We start from the raw sequence: 21,413 nt of genomic DNA on the forward strand, positions 1-21,413 counted from the left end.
GATGCCTGCATTGCGGGAGATGATTATTTTTGTGCACAAAAGGAACCATCCTGCTCAAAAACAATCACAAGTGTTTTTTCTTCTTTCTATGTGTGCTGCAGAATGGAACACACATAGAAAGAGGAAAAGCAAGGAGAAATAAAAAATATTCCTCCTCGTTGTGCCTGTCTACGCCTCCAATGGGGAGGCGTAAGTTTCTGGCATTGCCTCAGACTTACTATTTATCATAAATCTAGGGCAGTGTCAAAAAGCATGGATGTTGCTGGGAATGCCCCATACCACACCCATGGAAGCCCCTTTCACACAGTTTTCTGCGTGAAAAGGGCACATACTTATGGGGTCATGAAAACCCACCTGAACTGGCTTTACGTGGCCATATAAATATGCCAGTGGCACATTGTGCCACCAGAACATCTAAAAAGTGATGCTCCGGTGGCGGAAAAGTGCTGGTAGGGCCTCATAAATGAGGCCCATTGTTTTTAGTTCACCCTGACAGATATTTTCTAAAACTCATTGCCTTTTAGTTGCTGTTTCGTATACAACTTGCAGTTGGACATGGAAAAATGTCACCTGGTGCTAAAATCAACTCTACTGAACTACCAAATAAGGAAATATTATTATTAGTAATATATACAACAAAACCAACAGTAACTCCATAAAACCAAGAAAATCAGATTAGCAGAAGAATCCCTACCAGAAAATGATCAATCAATCAATCAATCAATCAGGGGTTTGTTAAAGCGTGACTACTCACCCGTAAGGGTCTCAAGGCGCTAGGGGTGGGGGGGGGGTGCAGGTTCCATTCCATCAAGGAGGGGGTCTGTCGAAGAGCCAGGTTTTGAGGTTACTTGCGAAGATGGGGAGCGATGTTGTCTGTCTGAGGTGGAGCGGAAGGGCGTTCCATGCTTTGGCAGCGAGGAAGGAGAAGGAGCGGCCTCCCGATCTGGTCTTTCTGGTGCGGGGGACCACGGCGTAGGAGAGCTGGGCTGATCGTAGGGTCCTTTGGGGTTCGTGGAATTTGAGTCGGCTGTTCAGGTATGCTGGTCCGGTGCCGTGGAGGGCCTTGTGTGCTCACTCAAAATAACAGGGCTCACAGATGGTCTCAGATCAGGCCAATCCAGAGCTGTTTGCCTCTCTCTTGTCAATTTATGCGAGATTGGGGGGATAGGGCAATATTTAGTGCTGAAAGGTGTTTGCACCAAAAGGAATCACACAAAATTTCGGGAAAGCAACATATGCACTATTTTTTATTCGCTGGTGGTAATTGATAAGCTGCTGGAAAGTATGGTGGTTGCATAATATATGTTTCCCTGAGTTCCTCAATAAACATAACTGGTGATATTTACTTCAGGTGATAAATTAGCAGTGTATAATTTCACTAAAACTGAGATTAGGGCTGGCGCATCTGTATTTTCAGCAAAAAATTACTTTGCCACCATCAGTACTTCAAGTATGTTGAGTATTCATCTGTAAAAGTTTGTTTGCCTGATCATGCCAACACCCTGCATCAGGGGGCTTAAGCAAGCGTTAAAACAAATACCGACTAGAGAATAACAGAAATTATGAATGTTAGCTTCAGGCACTCAAAGTGTACTACATGCTGCAAGGACCAATAATGTGAAGAGCTTTTGTAAAATGTATGTATTCAAATGCCTCGACTCATAAACAAGTACAAACAACCACACACATCAGCACCCACACACCCGCTCACACACATACATACATACATACATACATACATACGGAAGTATATGAGATGGAGGCTTGCTGAGTCAGAGTTGCTGAGGACCTAGCCAGATCAGGGAATCTTCTGCTCTGGACTGAATAAATAACTTCAAAAAACACATCCTACATCTTAAAATTGGTGGCGAGGTGGGATCTCACCATTGAGGAGCACAGGATTACAAAGAGAAATAAGGGAATGTGCGAACAGCTCAACCTAAGATAGAGACTGCGACCCCTAACGATCTGAAAAAACGGATTTTGCCACTGGACATTGCACTCTTAAAATTGGGGGGAGCAATCTGGGGTGCAAATTGATTGAAAAAACAACAATGAAATCAGCTTTGGATTTGAATTATCTATGGTGCACAGTCGAAGAGTTATGGGCGTTAAACGAATCTAAGCAGCGTGAGCAACAGATCTGCTTACCAGATCTAATCAAATTGATTGAAACGCCGGAGTGGGTAGTGCTGATTTCGAGCCGTTGTCAGGCACGACATTTTGGAGAAATACACAGGTTAGAGCGTGCAATGCAGATCTCGAGCGTTCTTCAAGCAGACATTTGAACGCGAGGTGCAGTTCTAGTGGAACCATCTTGACTTGCGATGATGGAGCTACGCGTTACGTACTGCACAGCAATGTGGGAAACAGTGAAGCAGAATAACACAATTACATGCCCAATCTTGAAAACAAGGAAGTACGGAGGAAACTCTTGTTTTAGAAATCTCTTTACTGCAATACGCGTACCATGGTGGCTCGTGGTGGCATAGTTGTGCGGAAGAAGTGCATTTGTGTTTTTTGTGAACACTCTCACCATAACAGAAGAAACGGGACATCGTACACCATGTCCAGCCTATCAACAGCTATTGGCACACTTCATGTAAATTAAAGTACTGTGGTAAATTTATACTTGAAATTAACTAACTCCGGCAAAAGATCTTTTTGCATTTTTTTTGAGTAAAAAAAAACCTGTGATAGGCGCATCCAGTTCCTACCTATCAACAGTGATAGGGACGCTTTATGACAGTAAACGTACATTGTTCACTTTTAGGTGTATTTAGTTTGGGAAAAGAATTGGCAAATAGAAGGTTTTTAGTACATCAATCAGGGGGTTTATAAAGCGTGCTACTCGCCTATGAGATCTCAAGGCGCTGGGGGGGTGGATGCAGCTCCGGGACAGTCAAAGAGCCAGGTCTTGAGTATCTTCCTGAAGGTGTTCAGAGTGGGGGAGCATCTGATGTTGCCTGGGAGCTCGTTCCAGCTCCTTATTTGCGACATAGGAGAAGGCTCTACGCCCGCTCTGGTTCTGTGGATGAGTGGGGTTTCTGCTAGGGCGTGGTCAGCAGAGCAGAGATTCCTTTTGGGTTCGTGGAAGGAGACTCTTTCTTTAGGTATTTGGGTCCAATGTTGTAGAAGGATTTGTAGGTGTGGGTTAGTAGCTTGAAGGTTACCCTCTTCTAGATGGGGAGCCAGTAAAGGTCTCTTGGGTGTGGGGTCACATGTTCGTGTCGAGGGGTTCTGAGGATGAGTCTGTCCACAGTGTTCTGGAGCCTGTGTAGCAGGGTTTTGTTGAATCCGGCGTAGAGGTCATTGCCGTAGTCTAGTCTTCTTGGTACTAGTGCATGGTTGATGGTCTTTTTCTGCATTTGTGGGGGATCCACTTGAAGGTCTTTCGGAGGATGCGGAGGGAGTTGAAGCAGGTCAAGGCGACGGTGTTGATCTGGCAGGTCATGGTGAGGGAGGAGTCCAGGATGACGCTGAGAATCTGGGTGTGGTCCGTTGGCGTGGGTGGGTTTCCGAGAGCAGAGGGCCACCAGGTGCTGTCCCACGCTATGGGGGAGAATCCAAGGACAAGGACTTTGGTCTTCTCAGAGTTCAGCTTTAGGCAGCTGTCGTTCGTTCCAGGCTGGGACGTCTTTCATCCCTTCTTGGAAGCTGAGTGTGGTGTCTTCAGAGTTCTTCGTGAGAGAGAGGATAAGATGGGTGTCATTGGCATAAGATATTATGCTGAGCCCATAGTGTCTGACGATGGCGGCAAGGGGGGCAATGTAGATGTTGAAAAATGTGGGGCTGAGCGAGGATCCTTGTGGTACCCATGCAGTTGCTCTCAGTGGGTTCAGAGAGGAAGGGTGGGAGTCTTATCCTTTGGGATCTGCAGGTGAGGAAGGAGCGAATCCAGTCGAGGGCGGTTTCCAGTATGCCAGTGTCATGGAGTCTGGAGGCGGGAGTGTAGTGGGAAACAGTGTTGAAGGCTACAGAGAGGTCTAGTAGGATGAGGGCTGCTGTGTGGCCCTGGTTGAGTAGCCTGCGGATGTCATCAGTGGCGGCGAGGTGGGCGGTCTCGGTGCTGTGGTTGCTGCGGAATCCGAACTGGGAGGAGTTGAGAATAGTATTCTCTTTGATGAAGGTGGTCAGCTGGGTGTTGATGAATCTCTTGGTGCCTCTGGCTGCGAAGGGAAAGAGGGAGATTGGCCAGTAGTTTTCCAGGTCCATTGGGTTGGCCAAGGGTTTCTTGAGGAGGGGCTTGGCTTTTGCCTGCTTCCAGACGTCAGGGAAGATGCTGAATTCGAGGGAGGTGTTGATGGTCCGGCTTATCCCGGGAGCTGTGGTGGCGACCCTGTGGTAGATGTGCGGCGGGCAGGGGACCGTGGGAGCTCATGAGTGGGTGTTCTTCATGGTCTTCATGGTGGCTTCATTGGTGGCAGGTTTCCAGGTGGTGATGGTCAGACGGTTGTCAGTGGTGGTGGGGGTGGTGATGTCGGGAGTCTGTTCGCTGAAGTTGTCGTAGAGGGCCTTTATTTTCATGTGGAAGTAGGAGCTGGGCTTTTTGCAGAGGTCCTGGGATGGAGGAACATCCGTGGCTTTGTTGGGGGGTTTGGTGAACTGCTGTATGACATTGAAGAGTTCCTTTGCATTGCTGGTGTTAGAGGGAATTTTGTTCCTGATGAAGGTCCTCTTGGTGGTTCTCATGCGCTGGTGGTATTCATGCATGGCGTTCCTATAGTTTATCTGGTCTCCGGCGGTTTTCGTGTTTTGCCAGAGTTTTTTGAGGCGCACAAGCATCTGGCTTCTTGGAGGTCTGTGGTGAACCAGCCTTTACAGGGCGTTGATTGACGGGGTGACGTAGGGGTGCGATCTTGTTGGTGCAGCTGTAGATCCAGCGGTGTAGTTCTTTTGTTGCAGAGTTGGCATCGGTCGTGACGGAGGGGGGGTCGTGGAGGAGGTGGCGTTGAAGAGTCCCTCTGTGATCTTGTTCCAGTTGCTTCGGGGTGGGGCAGGTTTGGGTGCGGTGGTGGTGTTGAAGGTGAAGGGTACGTAGTGGTGGTCTGTCCAGAGGGGTACATGGTATGGCTGAAGTGGATAGTAGTCCCTACTGCGAAGATGGGGTTGACTGGGTGTCCGGCTTTGTGGGTAAGAGTGGTGACGAGCTGTTTCAGTCCGAGGTTGGCGAGGTTGTCAAGGAGGGTGGTGGAGTCGGGATCCCTGTGGTTGTCGAGGTGGAAGATCAGGGCTCTGATGAGTATGTAGTCCTTGGAGGCAATGGCGTGGGGTGCGACAAGGTCGGCTATGGTGGTGGCGGAACAGGCGCAAGCCCGGGGGTCTGTAGGCGAGGGTCCCGCATAGCGTGGGTCTGTGGTTGGGTTGGATCTGGAAGTGGAGGTGTTCTGCATTGGAGAGGGAGTTGCTTGTGCTGGAGGTGGAGAGTACATGCAATCATGAAGCAAGTTATTGCAGCACAGTCTGTACCTGCTCCACCTTTGCTCGTACAAAACCCAGGTCCCTCTTGCATGCACTTGGAAGACTGGAAGGAGTCATTCACATTTCTAGAACCCTTCCAGAGGCGGCCGCTCCCCCACGCAGCTCCCCACCCTGACTGCAGTGGTATCGTAGCGCTTGGCATTCATTACAATCTCTGCCTCCTCGCATTGCTCGTACTTTAAACTGTGCTGCTCTCACTTAGAGGCGCTGCAGAATCGACTTAATTGATTTAATCTGGCTAGAACACGCTTGTTGGTATCTGTTGCTGCTGGATTCTAGAAAGTGACAAATTTGAAGCGCGCAGTCCGCATTGTGACTTCATTTATTTACTTAATTATTTGTGAATGCGTGTTTGCACAGCGTAGTACTGCCCAATCCAAATTTGGTTATTTTGGTAGCAGCCATCTTCACGTTTGTTGGTGCCTCCTTGCTCGGACCTACACCCCGCCCTCGGCCTCCCAGCTGTCCCTCCCTCGCCCCTCCCCCTTCACTATTCATTTATGACAGTTGCATTTGCGTGCAGCGTTCACGCGGAGCGATCGCGCCCCAGTCGCGCCGAAGGTGCGCCAAAGGTAAGCCCGTCTGCACCCCTCCGCGCCTGGACCGCGCCCAGCGCCATACCCCCTGGCCCACGCCGTACCCAGCCCACTAGACTCACATACGATGCCGCAACTCTCCTCGCCCTCAACCCCGGACGCACTCCACAATGCTGCAAAGCCACCCCAGGACGGACCCACGGCCCATTCGCCTGCCGCACCTGCAAGTTCACCTGCTCCAGGACCCTCACCAAATCCACTCCCTCCAGTCATAGCTCCGAGTCTAACCACCTGAAGTGCATCCTGCTAAACACCCGCTCAATCCACAGACACGCCACCGAACTCTGGGACCTACTCGACACTGCATCACCGGACATCGCCTTCCTCACTGAAACATGGATGAACACATCATCAGCACCCGACATCGCCATAGCCATACCGGACGCTTACAAGATCATCCGAAAAGACCGCACCAACCAAACAGGAGGAGGCATCGCCATCATCCACAGGAACACCATCAAAATCACGACCAGCACCGACGATAACCTCGCTACCGCCGAACACCTTCACTTCCAGATCCACACCGACCCCAGGACCACACTTAGAGGCACCCTCATCTACAGGCCCCCAGGAACCCGCACTAAATTCAGCGATGACATCACTGACTTCATCAGCCCACATGCCCTCGCCTCCGAAAACTACATTCTATTAGGAGACCTCAACTTCCACCTCGAAAACAAACAAGACAGCAACACCAACTCCCTTCTGGACAACCTGACCAATCTCGGACTCAAACAACTTGTGAACACCCCCACCCACGTTGCCGGGCACACGCTCGACCCCATCTTCACATCCAGCAAGCACATTTCCTTCGACCACACCACAGCTCTCCATTGGACGGACCACAGCTGTGTTCACTTCAGCTACAAAACCACCTTGACCCACAACTGCACACAACCTATTCCTCGGAGAAACTGGAACAAAATCACCTCTGACCAACTCCTCACATCACTCAACCAAAACCCTCCCACCCTCTCATCGGACCCTAACCAAGCGGCCACCAATCTCAAGCAATGGATCACCCACAGCGCTGACGAACTAGCTCCCCTGAAAAAGCGCCAGATCGATTCAGGCAATAAAAAGGCCCCCTGGTTCAATGATGACCTTAAAAAATCCAAGAAGCTATGCCGCACCCTAGAGAAAACATGGAGAAAAAACCCAACCACCGACAACATGGCCACCCTCAAGACGGCCACCCGCAAACATCACCAACTGATTCGATCCACCAAGAAATCTGCTTTCAAGGATCGTCTCGACATAAACGCCCACAACAGCAAGGAACTTTTCAACATTGTCAAAGAATTCACCAACCCCGCCGCTGCATCTAACGACATCACTCCCTCCCAAGACCTCTGCGATGCGCTATCCTCCTTCTTCTACAACAAAATTGCCGACATCCACAACAGCTTCGAGAACACTCCCGGCGAACTACCCTCCCCACCCTCCTCAGATCCCACACCGCCAACTAACAACCTCAGCGCCTGGAACCCAATCACCACCGAAGACACCATCCGCCTAATGAACTCAATCCACTCTGGCTCGCCAACCGACCCCTGCCCCCACCACATCTTCAACAAAGCTGACTCCATCATCGCACCCCATCTCCGTGATGTCATCAACTGCTCGTTCAACTCTGCCACCTTCCCAGAAAGCTGGAAACACGCCGAACTCAGCGCCCTCTTGAAAAAACCCACAGCAGACCCAGCTGAACTAAAAAACTACCGACCCATATCCCTCCTCCCCTTCCCCGCCAAAGTTATTGAGAAAGCCGTCAACAGCCAACTTGCCGCCTTCCTTGAATCCAACAACTCACTCGACCCCTCACAGTCCGGATTCCGAGCAAAACACAGCACCGAAACCGCCCTCATCGCAGCCACAGACGACATCCGAACACTACTGGACAACGGAGAAACAGTGGCCCTCATCCTCCTCGACCTCTCCGCCGCATTCGACACAGTCTGCCACAACACCCTTATACAACGCCTCAGCAACATCGGCATACAAGGAAAAGCCTTGAATTGGATCATCTCATTCCTCGCCGGGAGAACTCAAAGAGTCCGACTTCCCCCATTCAACTCTGATGCCACTGAAGTCATCTGTGGAGTACCACAAGGATCATCACTCAGTCCCACCCTCTTCAACGTTTACATGAGTCCACTCGCCTCCATTGCGCGTCAACACAACCTCAACATCATCTCCTACGCCGACGACACCCAGTTAATTCTTTCCCTCACCAAAGACCCTAACACCGCCAAAACCAATCTTCACGAAGGCATGAAAGAAGTAGCCGAATGGATGAAACATAGCCGCCTAAAACTCAACTCAGACAAAACGGAGGTGCTCATCCTAGGATCATCCCCCTCTGCCTGGGACGACTCATGGTGGCCTTCCGCTCTGGGCACAGCACCCACACCCACTGACCACGCACGCAATCTGGGCTTCATCCTTGACTCCTCTCTCTCGATGTCCAGACAAGTCAACGCAGTCTCATCCTCCTGCTTCAACGTACTTCGCATTCTCAAAAAGATCTTCCGATGGATCCCCCTCGAAACAAGAAAGACTGTCACCCATGCCCTGGTCACGAGCCGATTGGATTATGGTAACACACTCTACGCCGGAATCACAGCAAAACTACAGAAGAAACTCCAACGCATCCAAAACGCATCAGCAAGACTCATACTAGACATCCCTCGCCAAGATCACATCACCGGACACCTAAAAGACCTCCACTGGCTTCCCGTCAACAAGAGGATTACATTCCGTCTTCTCACCCATGCACACAAAGCTCTCTACAAACTAGGACCCGAATGCCTCAACACTCGACTGTCCTTCTACACACCCACCCGCCAACTTAGATCGTCCAATCAAGCCCTCGCCGTAGTCCCGCGCATCCGAAAATCCACCATGGGTGGCAGGTCCTTCTCCTTCCTTGCAGCCAAGACCTGGAACTCACTCCCTACACACCTCCGCCTTACACAAAACCACATCTCCTTCAGAAAAGAACTCAAAACCTGGCTATTCGACAAAAACTGAACCCCCCCCCCTTCCCCAAGCGCCTTGAGACCCTCTGGGTGAGTAGTGCGCTATACAAATCTCTGAACTTGAACTTGAACTATTGGTGGGATGATTATATAGCGAAAAAGAAATTAGCTATATTGAAATATTGCCTAGTTGTAGAAAGAAGAAGAGTGTTGAAAACCTTACCGAAACCAGCAGGAAGGGGTCGGAATGTAGATGAATTTGATAATGATGATGACAAAGATGTGTTTGTAGATACTGTTACGACACTTGAGGAGAAATTTGGGAGAAAGGTTCGCATAGTGGTAGAGCAACAGATTTTTTTAAGAACCTGGTGAGTGTTTTTGTCAACGTGTGGCAATTTTAAGAAGATTGGCAGGCTCATGTAAATTCAAAGATTTAAGAGATAAAATCATTAGGGATCAGGATTTCAAATTTAAGAATTCAAGAAAAACCTTTACATCTCAAAGACCCATACTTGAATAAGTCTATTGAGATTGCTTGCCCTATGAAAAGCACAGCAGGGTATGTTAAGGAGTTAGGGGAATCGAAACAGCCGGAAGAACCCACCCACCAAGGTATGTGAGGTATCAAATAGTAAAAAATACAATCTTGATGATAAAAAGAGAAGACCAAGAAATTTTGAAAATACAAAAGGAAGGGAATGTGTTACAGGTGTGGTAGTACCAGAAACAATGCGGTTGCACTAAATTGTCCAGCGGTCTAAAAGTAAATGTTTTTATTGAAAAAAATTGGGTCATTTTACAATCGTGTGCAAAAAGGGCGATATCTTTCTAAGAAAGACAACCATCAGCCTAATAAAGGATGCAGATTTAGGACAAGAAAGGAATTCTAATTCAAGTGACAAGGAGGATATTGAGGTGTTGATGATGAATGAAGGACAGACTCAGGGAAATCAACAGGAAGAAAATACTATATCAAAATGTGATGAATATTGTCAACTGAAATGTACCATAAGTGTCAATGGGAAGAAGATACATGTAGGGGCAGATTTGTGCTCACCTTTTACTATAATAGATAAAGTCATGTGACAGGGATTGGGACTTTACAAATTAGAATCCATTGATATAATACCAGAGTGATACTGTGGCAGTTAATTATGGATATTTAGATATTTTATTGCATGTCTTAAAATTCAAGATAGAACAACATAAGGCAAAGTATATGTGGTAGAGAAAGGTAAACCTCTCCTGGGATGGAAGGAACAATGTAGTTTAGGAATAATATTGGATCCCAACCATCCTTCGCAGATTCTACTATCAGAATCACAAACCATGGAAGAATGGGCCACCATATATCCGAAATTGGGGTGCTTTAAAAAATGTGAACAAGTATAATTCTGAAGAAAGGTGCAGTACCCAAAGTACATAAAGTTTGAAATGTTCCATTGGCATTATGGGAGTTATTTGAAAGAAGAATTACATAGACTGTGTGTTGAGGGAGTGATTGCTTCCATTGAAGCTTCAGAATGACTTACTCCCATAGTGATCGCTAGAAAACCCAACGGAAAAATCTGCGGGTGTGTGGCTTGAAGGATGTAAATGAATGCATGTGGATCGATCGCCATCCTTTGCCCCGCATAAACTAAATGCTAGCAAGAGTATCTGGTGATATGTTTTTTACCACATTAGATTTGTCAAGTGCATGCCTTTAGGTGACCTTACACAAGGAATCCAGACATTTGACTTCATTCATTACACCCAAAGGGGCTTTTCAATTTATACATATGCCCTTTGGTTTGGCATTGGCCTCTGCCGATTTCTAGAGGGCCATGCAAAAAAATGTTAAAAGATACACCAAATGTATTAGTTTTCCAAGATGATGTGTTGGTGGGGGGCAAAGAACAAGAATCAGCATAATGAGAATTTGAAAGTAGTTCTGTGTAGAGTGGAGAAAGCAGAACTCACTATCAGTCTTCCTAAATGCAAATTTTGTAAAAGTGGAATATTTTAGACATACATTAGCAAGTGAAGGTATCAAATCTAAGCAAAGTCTGATAGAGGCAATTGAGAAAGCGCCATCTCTGCAGTACAAGGACAAACTCAGATCTTTCTTGGGTTTTGCAGAATATTATGCAAAGTTTGTATATGATTTTGGTGAAAAAGTGCATGTCCTGCGAGAGTCAATGAAAAAGAATGTGTAAATTTGTGTGGTCTGAAGAGTGCCAGTTAGCTTTTAATATCATAAAATCAGATATTGCAAAAGTAGTAACTCTCAAACCTTTTGATCCAAAAGGATAAACAAATTGTAGTCACTGATGCCAGTGATTATGGATTAGGTGCAGTATTAGTGTAAGAGCATGAAGGGAAATAAAGGGTGGTGGCTTTTGCGTCACAGACTCACAAAAGTGCAGAGAGTACATATTCTGCATTTGAAAAAGAAGCCTTGGCATGTTGGTGGGGAGTACAACACTTTCGTATTTATGTATGGAGTACTCATTTTGAGCTGCACACAGATCACAAGCCATTAGTAGATCTATTTTCCACAACAGGTGCTGATAAAGCAACTCGTAGGAGAGCAAAGTGGTTACATTGCATGCAAGAATATATCTTTACTGTGAAGTATGTTCCAGAGCAAGAAACATGAATGCAGACTGCATGAGTAGGTTGCCATTAGAGGTTGGAGACGTGAGAAGAAAATGAAGAATGGGCAGTAGGTTAGGTATCTGCGGCATACGATGCATGCCATTGGGAAAATGGAATGCATGAAAGCGATAGAATCTGATGCTGTTCTAGTGAAGTTAAAAGAGAACTGCCAGAACCACGTGGTTGGAAAGGATATGATTTATTGTTATATTACAAGAATGTATAGGAAGAATTATCTGTGCGTGAGGGTGTTTTAAGTGATAAGTTGGTGGTGCAAATAGTTTACATGAAAGGTTGTTGACCATATTGTATGAAGGTCACGGCAGTATAGCAGCCATGAAAAGAAAAGTTAGAATGGATTTTTGGTGGCCAGGGATGGACAACTATATTGAAAGGTTTGTCATGGATTGTATTCCTTGCATGTGTAGTGACAAGTCACACATTATTCAAGACAGTATCATAAGTCCCATGACATTTCCAAAAGGTGTTTGGGAAAAAGTGGCAATGGGCATTCGTCGTTCTTTTGATTGTTTAGGAACGAACAAAAAGTATGCAATAGTACTAATGGATTATCACTAACCCTGGGCAAAGCACTACACTACGCTCGCGTAGTTTGCGAAGTTTGCGCAACTTCGCACTACGCGAGTTGCACATAGCACAGTGCGAACACGCGTAGCGCAGCGTAGCGTAGTGCAGCGGTCATTTTTTACTTGTTCGCGGTCCTCAACGTCATGTTCACGACTGCGAGCAAGCAAAATGACATCCCAGCGAGATTCTCAACGCAGGGAGGTCATGTTTCTCATTGCGAGTGGTCGCGCATGCTCGCGACCGCTTGTGATGAGAAACTACCAGTCCGCGTTGAGTAAAAATCTACTCGAGCGGCAGAAAACTACAGCTTGCACTGTGCAAGATGCCGATTTCAATGATTGCACAGTGCCGGATGCTTGTCCGCACTGTGCAATCATTGAAAACGCATCTTGCACAGTGCGAACATGCTACTACGCAGCTCACGTAGTGCTACGTGAAGTTTGCGTAGCTTCGCGTAGCGCTACTTCGCAAACTACGCCCAGGGTTAATTATCACTCCAAATGTCCCAAGGTGGCATTTGCTAAAGAGATCATTTCCAATAATATCATTAACTTTTGTGAAGAAATGTTTTGCAGGGAAGGATGTCCGGTGGAAATTCTTACCGATAATGTGCCTCAATACGTATCCAATGAGTTTATAGATTTTGTTGAGAAATGGGGCATCAAGCACCATAGAAAGCCAGTTTATCAATGAAGGGGCAATGGTCTCATAGAACGCTTTAACCTTTTGTCGGGTGAATGCTTTCAATTGGCCTTGGCTAGCAATTAGAATTGGAAAGACCAAGTCAAAAGCATGTTATGGAGTTATTGTACTACTTATATATACACAAAAATGGGCTGCCCCTAGTTTGGGTTCCAACGGTTTCCTACAGAATTGAATAGAGATGTTGTTCCAGCCCATATTTGTGTATATATATCAGATTGGAGGCTGGCTGGTCCCTAGGCCCCGTGCCTCTAGTTCCCATCCTCAGCATGGTCTGAGGTTATAGTTTGTGGGTTATTGTACCACTCCCAATTCAGCTATGGGCGTGTTGGACCTGTCAGCCTTAGGGCGGTCTCCTATTATTTTGCCCTTCTTGCCTCCCACTTGACCATGCATTTTTGTTGGACTTAGGACTTTGGACACCTTACCACTGCTAAACAGTGCTAAGGTGCAGGTGCTCTCCCCTAAAAACATGGTGACATTGACATACCTGCCACATGCCCCTGCTACGGCAGTGAGGCCTACCCCTCCATAGGCTAACATTGGGAACCCCCCTTATGGGAGAACTACTAACTGGGGCATAATAAGTATATCATGTTTGGTATGATTAGAATGGTAGCAGGGAACCCTCTCTAGTGGCATATAGGGTTTGGGCACTAATGTCTTAGAAATCCCACTTTTAGAAAGAGGACATTTTCCTGCCCTGCACTTAGTCTGTGTACTGCAGACTCCCCCCTCTCATCTGTATGCTGATGACCTCCCTGGTCTGAGAGGAGGGAGTGGTGATTCACACCTTTCCACCTTAATAGGGTGGGCCCGGCTGCCCCACAATAGACTTAACGACCCTGCCTTTGTCACTGTAGGCAGCCAGGAGCCAGGTCAGAGAATGAAGGGAACACACCAGAACCCCCTGGACCCTTCCAGAAGCTTCTGCCCCCTTTTAGTGGCTAGGCACCAGGGTGTAAAAGGGAGGGTCCTGGCCACACATCCTTGTTACACTACTGATTCAAAGGAAACTCTGCAGGGAGTAAAGTCTGCTGCACCAGGAAGATTGCCACTTCTGCTGAGGCTGACTGCTCCCCAGTAACTGCTGCCCCAAAGTACTGGGCTGCCCTACTGCCCGCTGATCTTGCCCTGCCAGAGGGGAACTAAAACATCATAACCAGGGTGTCTCCATTATTTTCTGACTGGCCCCCTAATTACTGGGGAAACACTAACACAAAAAGGAATACCAGGCCTGTCCCCACCGCGCTGTGCACGTGTATCTGCCCCTAACTTACAGGAACCTGAAAGCCCTGAGGAGAAAAGCACTGGGAGAAGATTTCACCACCGCTGGCCCAAGTTGTCTGCCAAGATCCTGCTCCTCGAGTGGAGGGAGTGAGTGTTTTGCTTTCTAAACCAACTCTGCGCTGAGGTGTGCATGTGCCTGTGTTCGGGGGAGCACCGCGACCGACTGCACGGCTGTCACCGCCGCTGGACCGAGTTGCCAGCGAGATCACCCGGAGAAGGATGCTACACTGAACTTCCTGGCCGCGAGGCGTTGGCCGGCAACCAGGATTACCCCGGGACGTGCGGCTGTCGAAGAAGGAACCGACCAGCAGGACGTCAGCTTCCAGGCAGCAAGGGAAGCCGTGCCTTGACCCCCGAAAGCTGCTCCATTTCCCCCTTGGAGGCGCCAACAAGAGGGGAGAGAGGCTTCGGACAGATGATTCCCACCGGAGCGGACTACAGCACCAGACCAGCTTCCCAGGTAATGCTCGACCCACAATGGCGCATGTTGTGTTGGGTGGGCGGGCTGAGGAGTCGGCGGAACTGTTGGTTGTGCGGCTTGGGTCTGGTTCCGATACAGGCATAGCCCTTCCCACCACCATTAAATAAGTCAGTACTGTGACAAGCCGCACAAGGGTTTTACCCGGAGCTGAGGCTTCCCTTGATCTTTGATACACATCAGAACTCATGTAGTGTGCAAAATATTCAATGGGGTACTGCCACCTTACAACTGTTGCTCACAGAGCCCCTAACCAGCCGGGGGAAGTCTGTGGGTGACAACCGAATGGCACAGGTGCCTGGGGGGTCCCGCTTTTATATATAGTCCTGAGACTGAACTGGTAACTCCACAAACGTTGGCCTAAAAGACTTACAGAACCTGCAAGTTTATTTCCTCTTACACAGAACACTTAGAAAATATCACAACAAAGAGCTAATGGTATATGCGAAATTCCTGTGGAGTTGGTCTTGCCTAAAACGTAGATAAAGATATTTATATTTTTCTAAATAACCGGTGTAGTGTCCTTTTTGTGGTATTTTTACTGTGGGTAGGTGATACACAAGTACTTTACATATTGCCTCTTTAGTTAGGCTTTCCCGATCTGCGCCAAGCTAGCAGAGGGGGGTCCAGGGTGTTTTTGGACTTACCTTGCCGGAACCGGTGGTCCCTGCTTGGACGAGGGTGCGTACCCCTGCCAACTAGAGACCCCGTTTCTAAAAGAGCGTGACTCTATTTAGTGTGTTGAGAGGCAGGGTACCATGTACAGTAGCTGTTCCAGTATGGATGGGTAGGAGTGGTCACAAAATAATAAAAAAGAAAAAGATAAGAGATAAAGTGGAGAAATATCAGGAACAGTATAAACAAAGACACAACAAGAAAGTAAACAATAAATGTGGGGGATATACGAAAGGCATGTTGGTAAGAGTATGTCCAGGGAATCCAGTCGGGAAAGGGAACTCAAAATTCCTTTGTCCTATGAGGGTGGTGACAGTGAAGGCAAATGCTTGGTTGCTTTCAGATGGCAACTGGTGGAATTCTAGGAGGTTGACCACATGCGGCAAAACTGAGGAGAAAGAGTGGCTGAACGAAGAAGCTACAACAGGGGAAAACAAATTCGAAAAAAAGGGAAAGACGGTAAAGAGCTGAGTCTGCAGAAAAATACGAACCTCTGTATGTTCATAGTGTGTATATATGTATAAGGAAAAGGGATGTGTTCTTTCTTATTTGATAACGCGCATACATGTAATTTTGCACTTGTAATGTTTTGTAATCCTTGTGATGGTTCAGCTGCTCCTTAGCTATCACCATGCTCCTGTCCTGGAATATGAAACTATAGGAGGTGGAGGCTTGGTGAGTCAGAGTTGATGAGAACCAGGCCAGATCAGGGGTCTTCTGTAGTGGCTAAATAAATAACTTCAAGAAACATGTCCTGACGTCCTACTTCTTAAAAGCCATCCCTTCAGTCACAGAAAAACTGATTTGTCAAGTGCCTGTGCAGACTCAGAAATCTTAGAAGAGGCATGGAGGACCAAAAGAAGGACCTGCATACCTAACAACCCAATCTGTTACTGTGAAAATGTTTTTGTGCACAGTCCAGTGATGAAAGGCACAGTGGCTATGGAGTGAAAGTAAAGAGAGTGGTCAGCTTTGGAGGATCTTGGATTGACTGTGGGGGGAAAAACACAGGTTAGGAGATCATTGGTTTGACAGGAGAGCATGTCTACACCTCTACAGCACTGCCAGAAGCAGCAAGAAAGCATGAGAGTGTCTATAGAACCATCAGCACATACTATAGAGCCCTATTTCCAGCGAGATAATCAACATATTAGAAAAGAGGTGCTCTCAAGCTACTTGGACAATTGTAGGCATTGCTGGCATTGCTGGGATGGCGGCCTAGAGGCACTGCTAGATGGCCTACCTGTGCATGGATAAATTAGTATCTTTAAGTCTTCACGGAAGGGGAACGTCGGTGTCCATGAAGGACAGGGAACACACTGTAAGCAAGCCACCAGATTCAGAGACTGAAGGGGACCTGGGACAGCTGAGTCCTTGTGCTAGGCGCTCGGAAGTGGTTACTAAGCAACTTGCAAACAAAGTTGTATGTCAAAGGCTATAAGCCTCACTTTTGTATGTGAAAACTGCTGTTTAAATTAAAGTCAATAGTTTTGGTTTGTCCATTATGCATGGTATTGACAAAGTTTGAAGGTCTTTCTTGTCTAATGGTAAAAAGTAATATCAGTTGCAGTACTTCTTGTCAATTTAACTATGACCGCTGCAATTAAAAACAGTAGGCATGACATGTATCTAGTGACACTCTGTTTACATTTTTAGTGTTGTATTGCTCTTTTCAAGGTTAGAGGTTGCTAATGTGCATATTTTCCCATAGTAACTTACAGAAAGCTGGAAAAGACTAGACTTCGAAGGTTAATGTCCCATATGACATTTCTTTAGGATATGTAATTATCGCTCTGGGTGTTCTGCGAGGTCCCTTTACAAGGGTTACGATGTTCAATATCGTAAAAGTGTGTAACTTTGTGTAAAGCATTCAGTTATGTGTGCAATAATGTACTTTTTCCTTTTTAAAAAAGACATAACACTGACTGCACAATGACTAATTGAGTGTTATATTATGTGTTACTAAGTTCTGAGTTTCTAGGCCTTAGCATATCTCTGGGTCAGCTTTGGCGTGCTCTGCCTCACTACATTGCAAATCAGATGCCCCTGTGTGAAAATCATCAGTGAAGATGTCCTAGGACACTGGAGGCGAAAACCCTCCAATGACCCAAATGGGGCCCAGTAACTTCTGATTTTCGTTGGAATGAGTCAACCACATTTCTAACATGAAATGATTCTTCTTTTACAAATAACCAGGGATAACATATTTCATGGGTGCAAACACTGGGCTTACAACTCAAAAAGTATTCATGTCTTTAGTTTCAGAATGTACATACCTTCATGTGGGAAGACAGTGTCTATGCTGAATGCATACATGAAGAATACATTTGTTACAGCATAGCCTTTCACAACATGGTGGAAAACAACTGGAACGTTTCCTCCCATGTGATTTCCAATGATGCACTGCACTTCACTGTCGTTGACTGATTGAACATCACATGCCACTTTGTCGATTGTCACTGTCACATCTGAACTGACAGACCCCAGTCCAGTTCCACTGATTGTCACTATTGTTCCAGCCACTCCTGAAAAGAAGTCACAAGACAATAGATGATATATTATATCCTGAAAAACTCTTACTATAGATGCCGAAATTGATCATTCAGCCTTTAGAACAGTCAAATGTAAAATATGTTACTAGCAAGTAAATTGCTTTAAAGGGACAACTTAGCATGAGGTTCCTTAGCATATACTGTGAGCTTGACTGCATCATTGGCTCCTTTACACAATAAATAACTCCCGTTGAAGTGGGTTGTACATTTTTCAACTTGTCCTGCCCACAAGCAGATAAAGATTACAGAAAGTCATTCTTCTACACTTAGGATGATGGTGAAAGAAGCAGCGCAGGCAACTATATCAGCCCGGCCATTTAAGCCAACAGTTATCTTGGCTAAAAAGACCCCTTTAAATAATAATGCATCCCCAATTGTACGGGGTTACCAGGGCCATATAATGGTTTGGGGGAATGCCCCCTGCTCCTGAAAATATCAGGTAATCCCCAGGGGGATACACGGTACAGTTTTTGGCCCGGCCAGGGTAGAAGGGTACCAGTATGATTTGTTTTTAACCTTTTTTGAGGCCAGGTGACTGAGGCCCTAAACCCTGAAATGACTAACACTACATCTGTGTTGATGTAGCAGCAGGCAATCAGATCTTATCTTTAGGTTTGTGGGGAACGCACATCCTACGGTGCCTGATAGATAAATACATGTTTTACTTTAGATTGTGTAATAATTATTTTATTAACAAAATTAAATAATTGAGAAATAACAGCAAAGATAGTGACATGCAAATCCAGTGTATACCCATATAGAGCTATATAAACGTTGATTACGATACATGCTCCCAATAGCAAACAATACTTGTATATAATATTGAAGAGAGGTAGAAAAGTGAAGAGAAAGGTGAGAGAATAAGCTATACAAGGAAGAAAGTAAATAGAGGAAGGGAAGAAGGACACAGACAGAAAAAGGAGAGAAAGATGGAAACTACACAGCAGGGAAGAAAGAGAGTAGAGGGTGTGGGAAGAGGTAGTGAGTACAATGATGGTATTGAGGAAAAAGCAAGAGTCTAAGTGAACAATGAGGGCAAGGGAGCCATTTGCAAAAAGGGGGACTATATAAGAAGAAAATTACTTGCTTTGTCCATTAAATTGTAAATGATCTTGTCATATGATGCAGTCTTGTACATCTAAGCAAGCTATTGCTCATTTGACAGCAATTGTGGAGAGTGTCAATGTCACAAAACGCAGATGTTGGCATCTGTAAGGGCAGTGACGAGCAATGGAGAGCATGGTGGGTCAATTCGGGAATGACCGATACATCATGGAGGAGAATTAGGAGGTTTGGAAGTTGTGAGGGCAAATCCATAGATTCCCAGACCATAGTCTCTACTGACGTCCAGGTATTTCAAACCTTATTTTCTCAAAAACTACTGAATGGATTGACACAAAATCAGAAAAAGCACCCTTTCTGGGTAAAGATCTAGCCTTCTGACAAATTTGGTGCAATATCGTTTATTCCCTATGGGAAACTGGATTAGAAAAACATGTTTTGTGGCACCCTCTTTTTCTCGGTTCCCGCTCGATGGATCACCCCAAAACTTTCCAGGAAGGAGCTGAGGTGTATGAAACCTATTTCCTCGAAAATTTTGTGAAGATTCACAAAAAGGAACAAAAGTTAATAGCATACTAAAAAATCAATTTCCTGCGGAAAAGTGTTCCTAACTACCCAGTGGTGACTACCACTGGGTAAATGTGTAAGTATAGTTATATAGTTATAGAGAGGTGATTATGTCAGTGACAACATTAGCATTTTGAACTAAAAAAAACAGTTTTTAGCAAAGCTAACAATAACTTGTGCCCCTGATATGAGCTGCTTATGACTTCATATATTACATCACTCACGTTCTATGACATCATTGAAGACATCACTGATTCCACTGTCCAATGAGTATTCTAGTTTGTTTTATATTTTACATATGGGTGGGTAACATCCATATTATTTCTCTACCTAGTTTTTACTGCCTATGTCCAGCTAATGGCAGTATGTGTTTACAAAATGCAGATGCTGCTAATGCATCATAGGTGTGTAGAGTTAATGAACACGTCATAACTCTTTGTGTTGAAGAGTAACTCTGTGTGCAGATGACAGTTAATTGCTTGTATCCAGTATGTTTCACGTAGGTTTTTGGTTCTGCAGAAAGCGTTTCCAATAGGGTGAAGATCCTATATACTAGATACTAAGTATTATGAACAGCTACAAGACAGAATTGTCTTAGTTTGAGAATTTCTACTTAATATATACGGCTGAGTCCACCAGGTTCTAACCTATGTACACTTATTTCTATTCAGAAGGTGGGCTGTTTTTTCAGTTATTACCACAGTATGAAGGCTGCAAGTAGTATAATCTTTAGCACCTCTAGACCTTGGTTATCGTAAGTGAATAGTGTATTTTTTGACAAGTGTTGCATAGAGTGTACACTGTTCTTAGTAGATACTTTTGCATACACTTTGGTGCATTTCTCATGAGAGTTTCATTGTCTGCAAACGGTGTGGTGCAGAGTAAACTCTCTTCATAGAGTAAGCACTGTTTACAGTACCCACGTTTATACTCATATCAACTTCATTTCTCAATATAGGTTTGGTGACTGTGAGGAGTTTGATAACAGATAAAAGCTGTCCATTGTAGGACATTCATTTTGGAATAAACGCTGTGCCTCTTGAGGAACTTGGAATTCACTGAACAGTGGTATTCTGATTAAACGCTGTGTGCAATGAGGGTTTCGCATGTATCTGTGGTTGATTGTTAATGTGGCTGGCTACCTGTGAAGTGTGTGGTATAGGGTCAATGGGCCTGATTCACAAAATTAATCTGAGACAAAATCCTAACTTTACAACTTTCGGTACTCACAGAAGGCATTTAGGAGTACTAAAGTTAGGAATCCGAACTTTAGTACTCCTAAATGCCTTCTGTGAATACCAAAAGTCGTTAAGTTAGGATTCTTCTCAGTTTGATAGAAGTAAAGTTAGGAATCCTTACTTTAGTACTCCTCAATGCCTTCTGTGATACCGAAAGTCGTAAAGTTAAAATGTTCTCACTTTAGGAGTAGTAAGGTTAGGAATCCTGACTTTAGTACTCCTACATGATAAAAGAAGAAAAAGGTACCCCCTACTTACTTTTAGGTCCAAGAGGAGGGGGAAACAGTGAATACTCTAGAAGAAACCTCTCATCTGACTTATATTTCTTGATAATCAGGCCTCTTAAGGCTCATTACCAGCAATCAACCCAATACCAGTGACATACAGCAACAATTATTAATTAAAAAATATATTTTTATTGTTAATTTTTTCATACAAAAATATTATATACTTTTTTATATAATGATGGTGCTGCCATTCATTATTGATCAGAGAAGCTTTTCATCATTATCTACACATACAAAATATATTTGAACAGATAAACAGACAGTTACCAGGAT

The 21,413-nt window shown here is 45.5% G+C and overlaps 1 protein-coding gene across 1 annotated transcript in view; it reads right to left on the reverse strand.

Moving 5' to 3' along the window:
• The window catches only part of LOC144827999 (fibrocystin-L-like), a 1,093,512-nt gene that overhangs the window by 445,300 nt on the left and 626,799 nt on the right, over nucleotides 1-21,413 (reverse strand). The window contains exon 40 of the mRNA XM_078686146.1: nucleotides 17,711-17,959. Coding sequence (XP_078542272.1) covers nucleotides 17,711-17,959 — 249 coding nt within the window. The remainder of the gene's footprint in view (nucleotides 1-17,710; nucleotides 17,960-21,413) is intronic.

This window comes from Lissotriton helveticus, chromosome 4_1 (assembly GCF_964261635.1).
Source record: "Lissotriton helveticus chromosome 4_1, aLisHel1.1, whole genome shotgun sequence".
Lineage (NCBI taxonomy): Eukaryota > Metazoa > Chordata > Amphibia > Caudata > Salamandridae > Lissotriton > Lissotriton helveticus.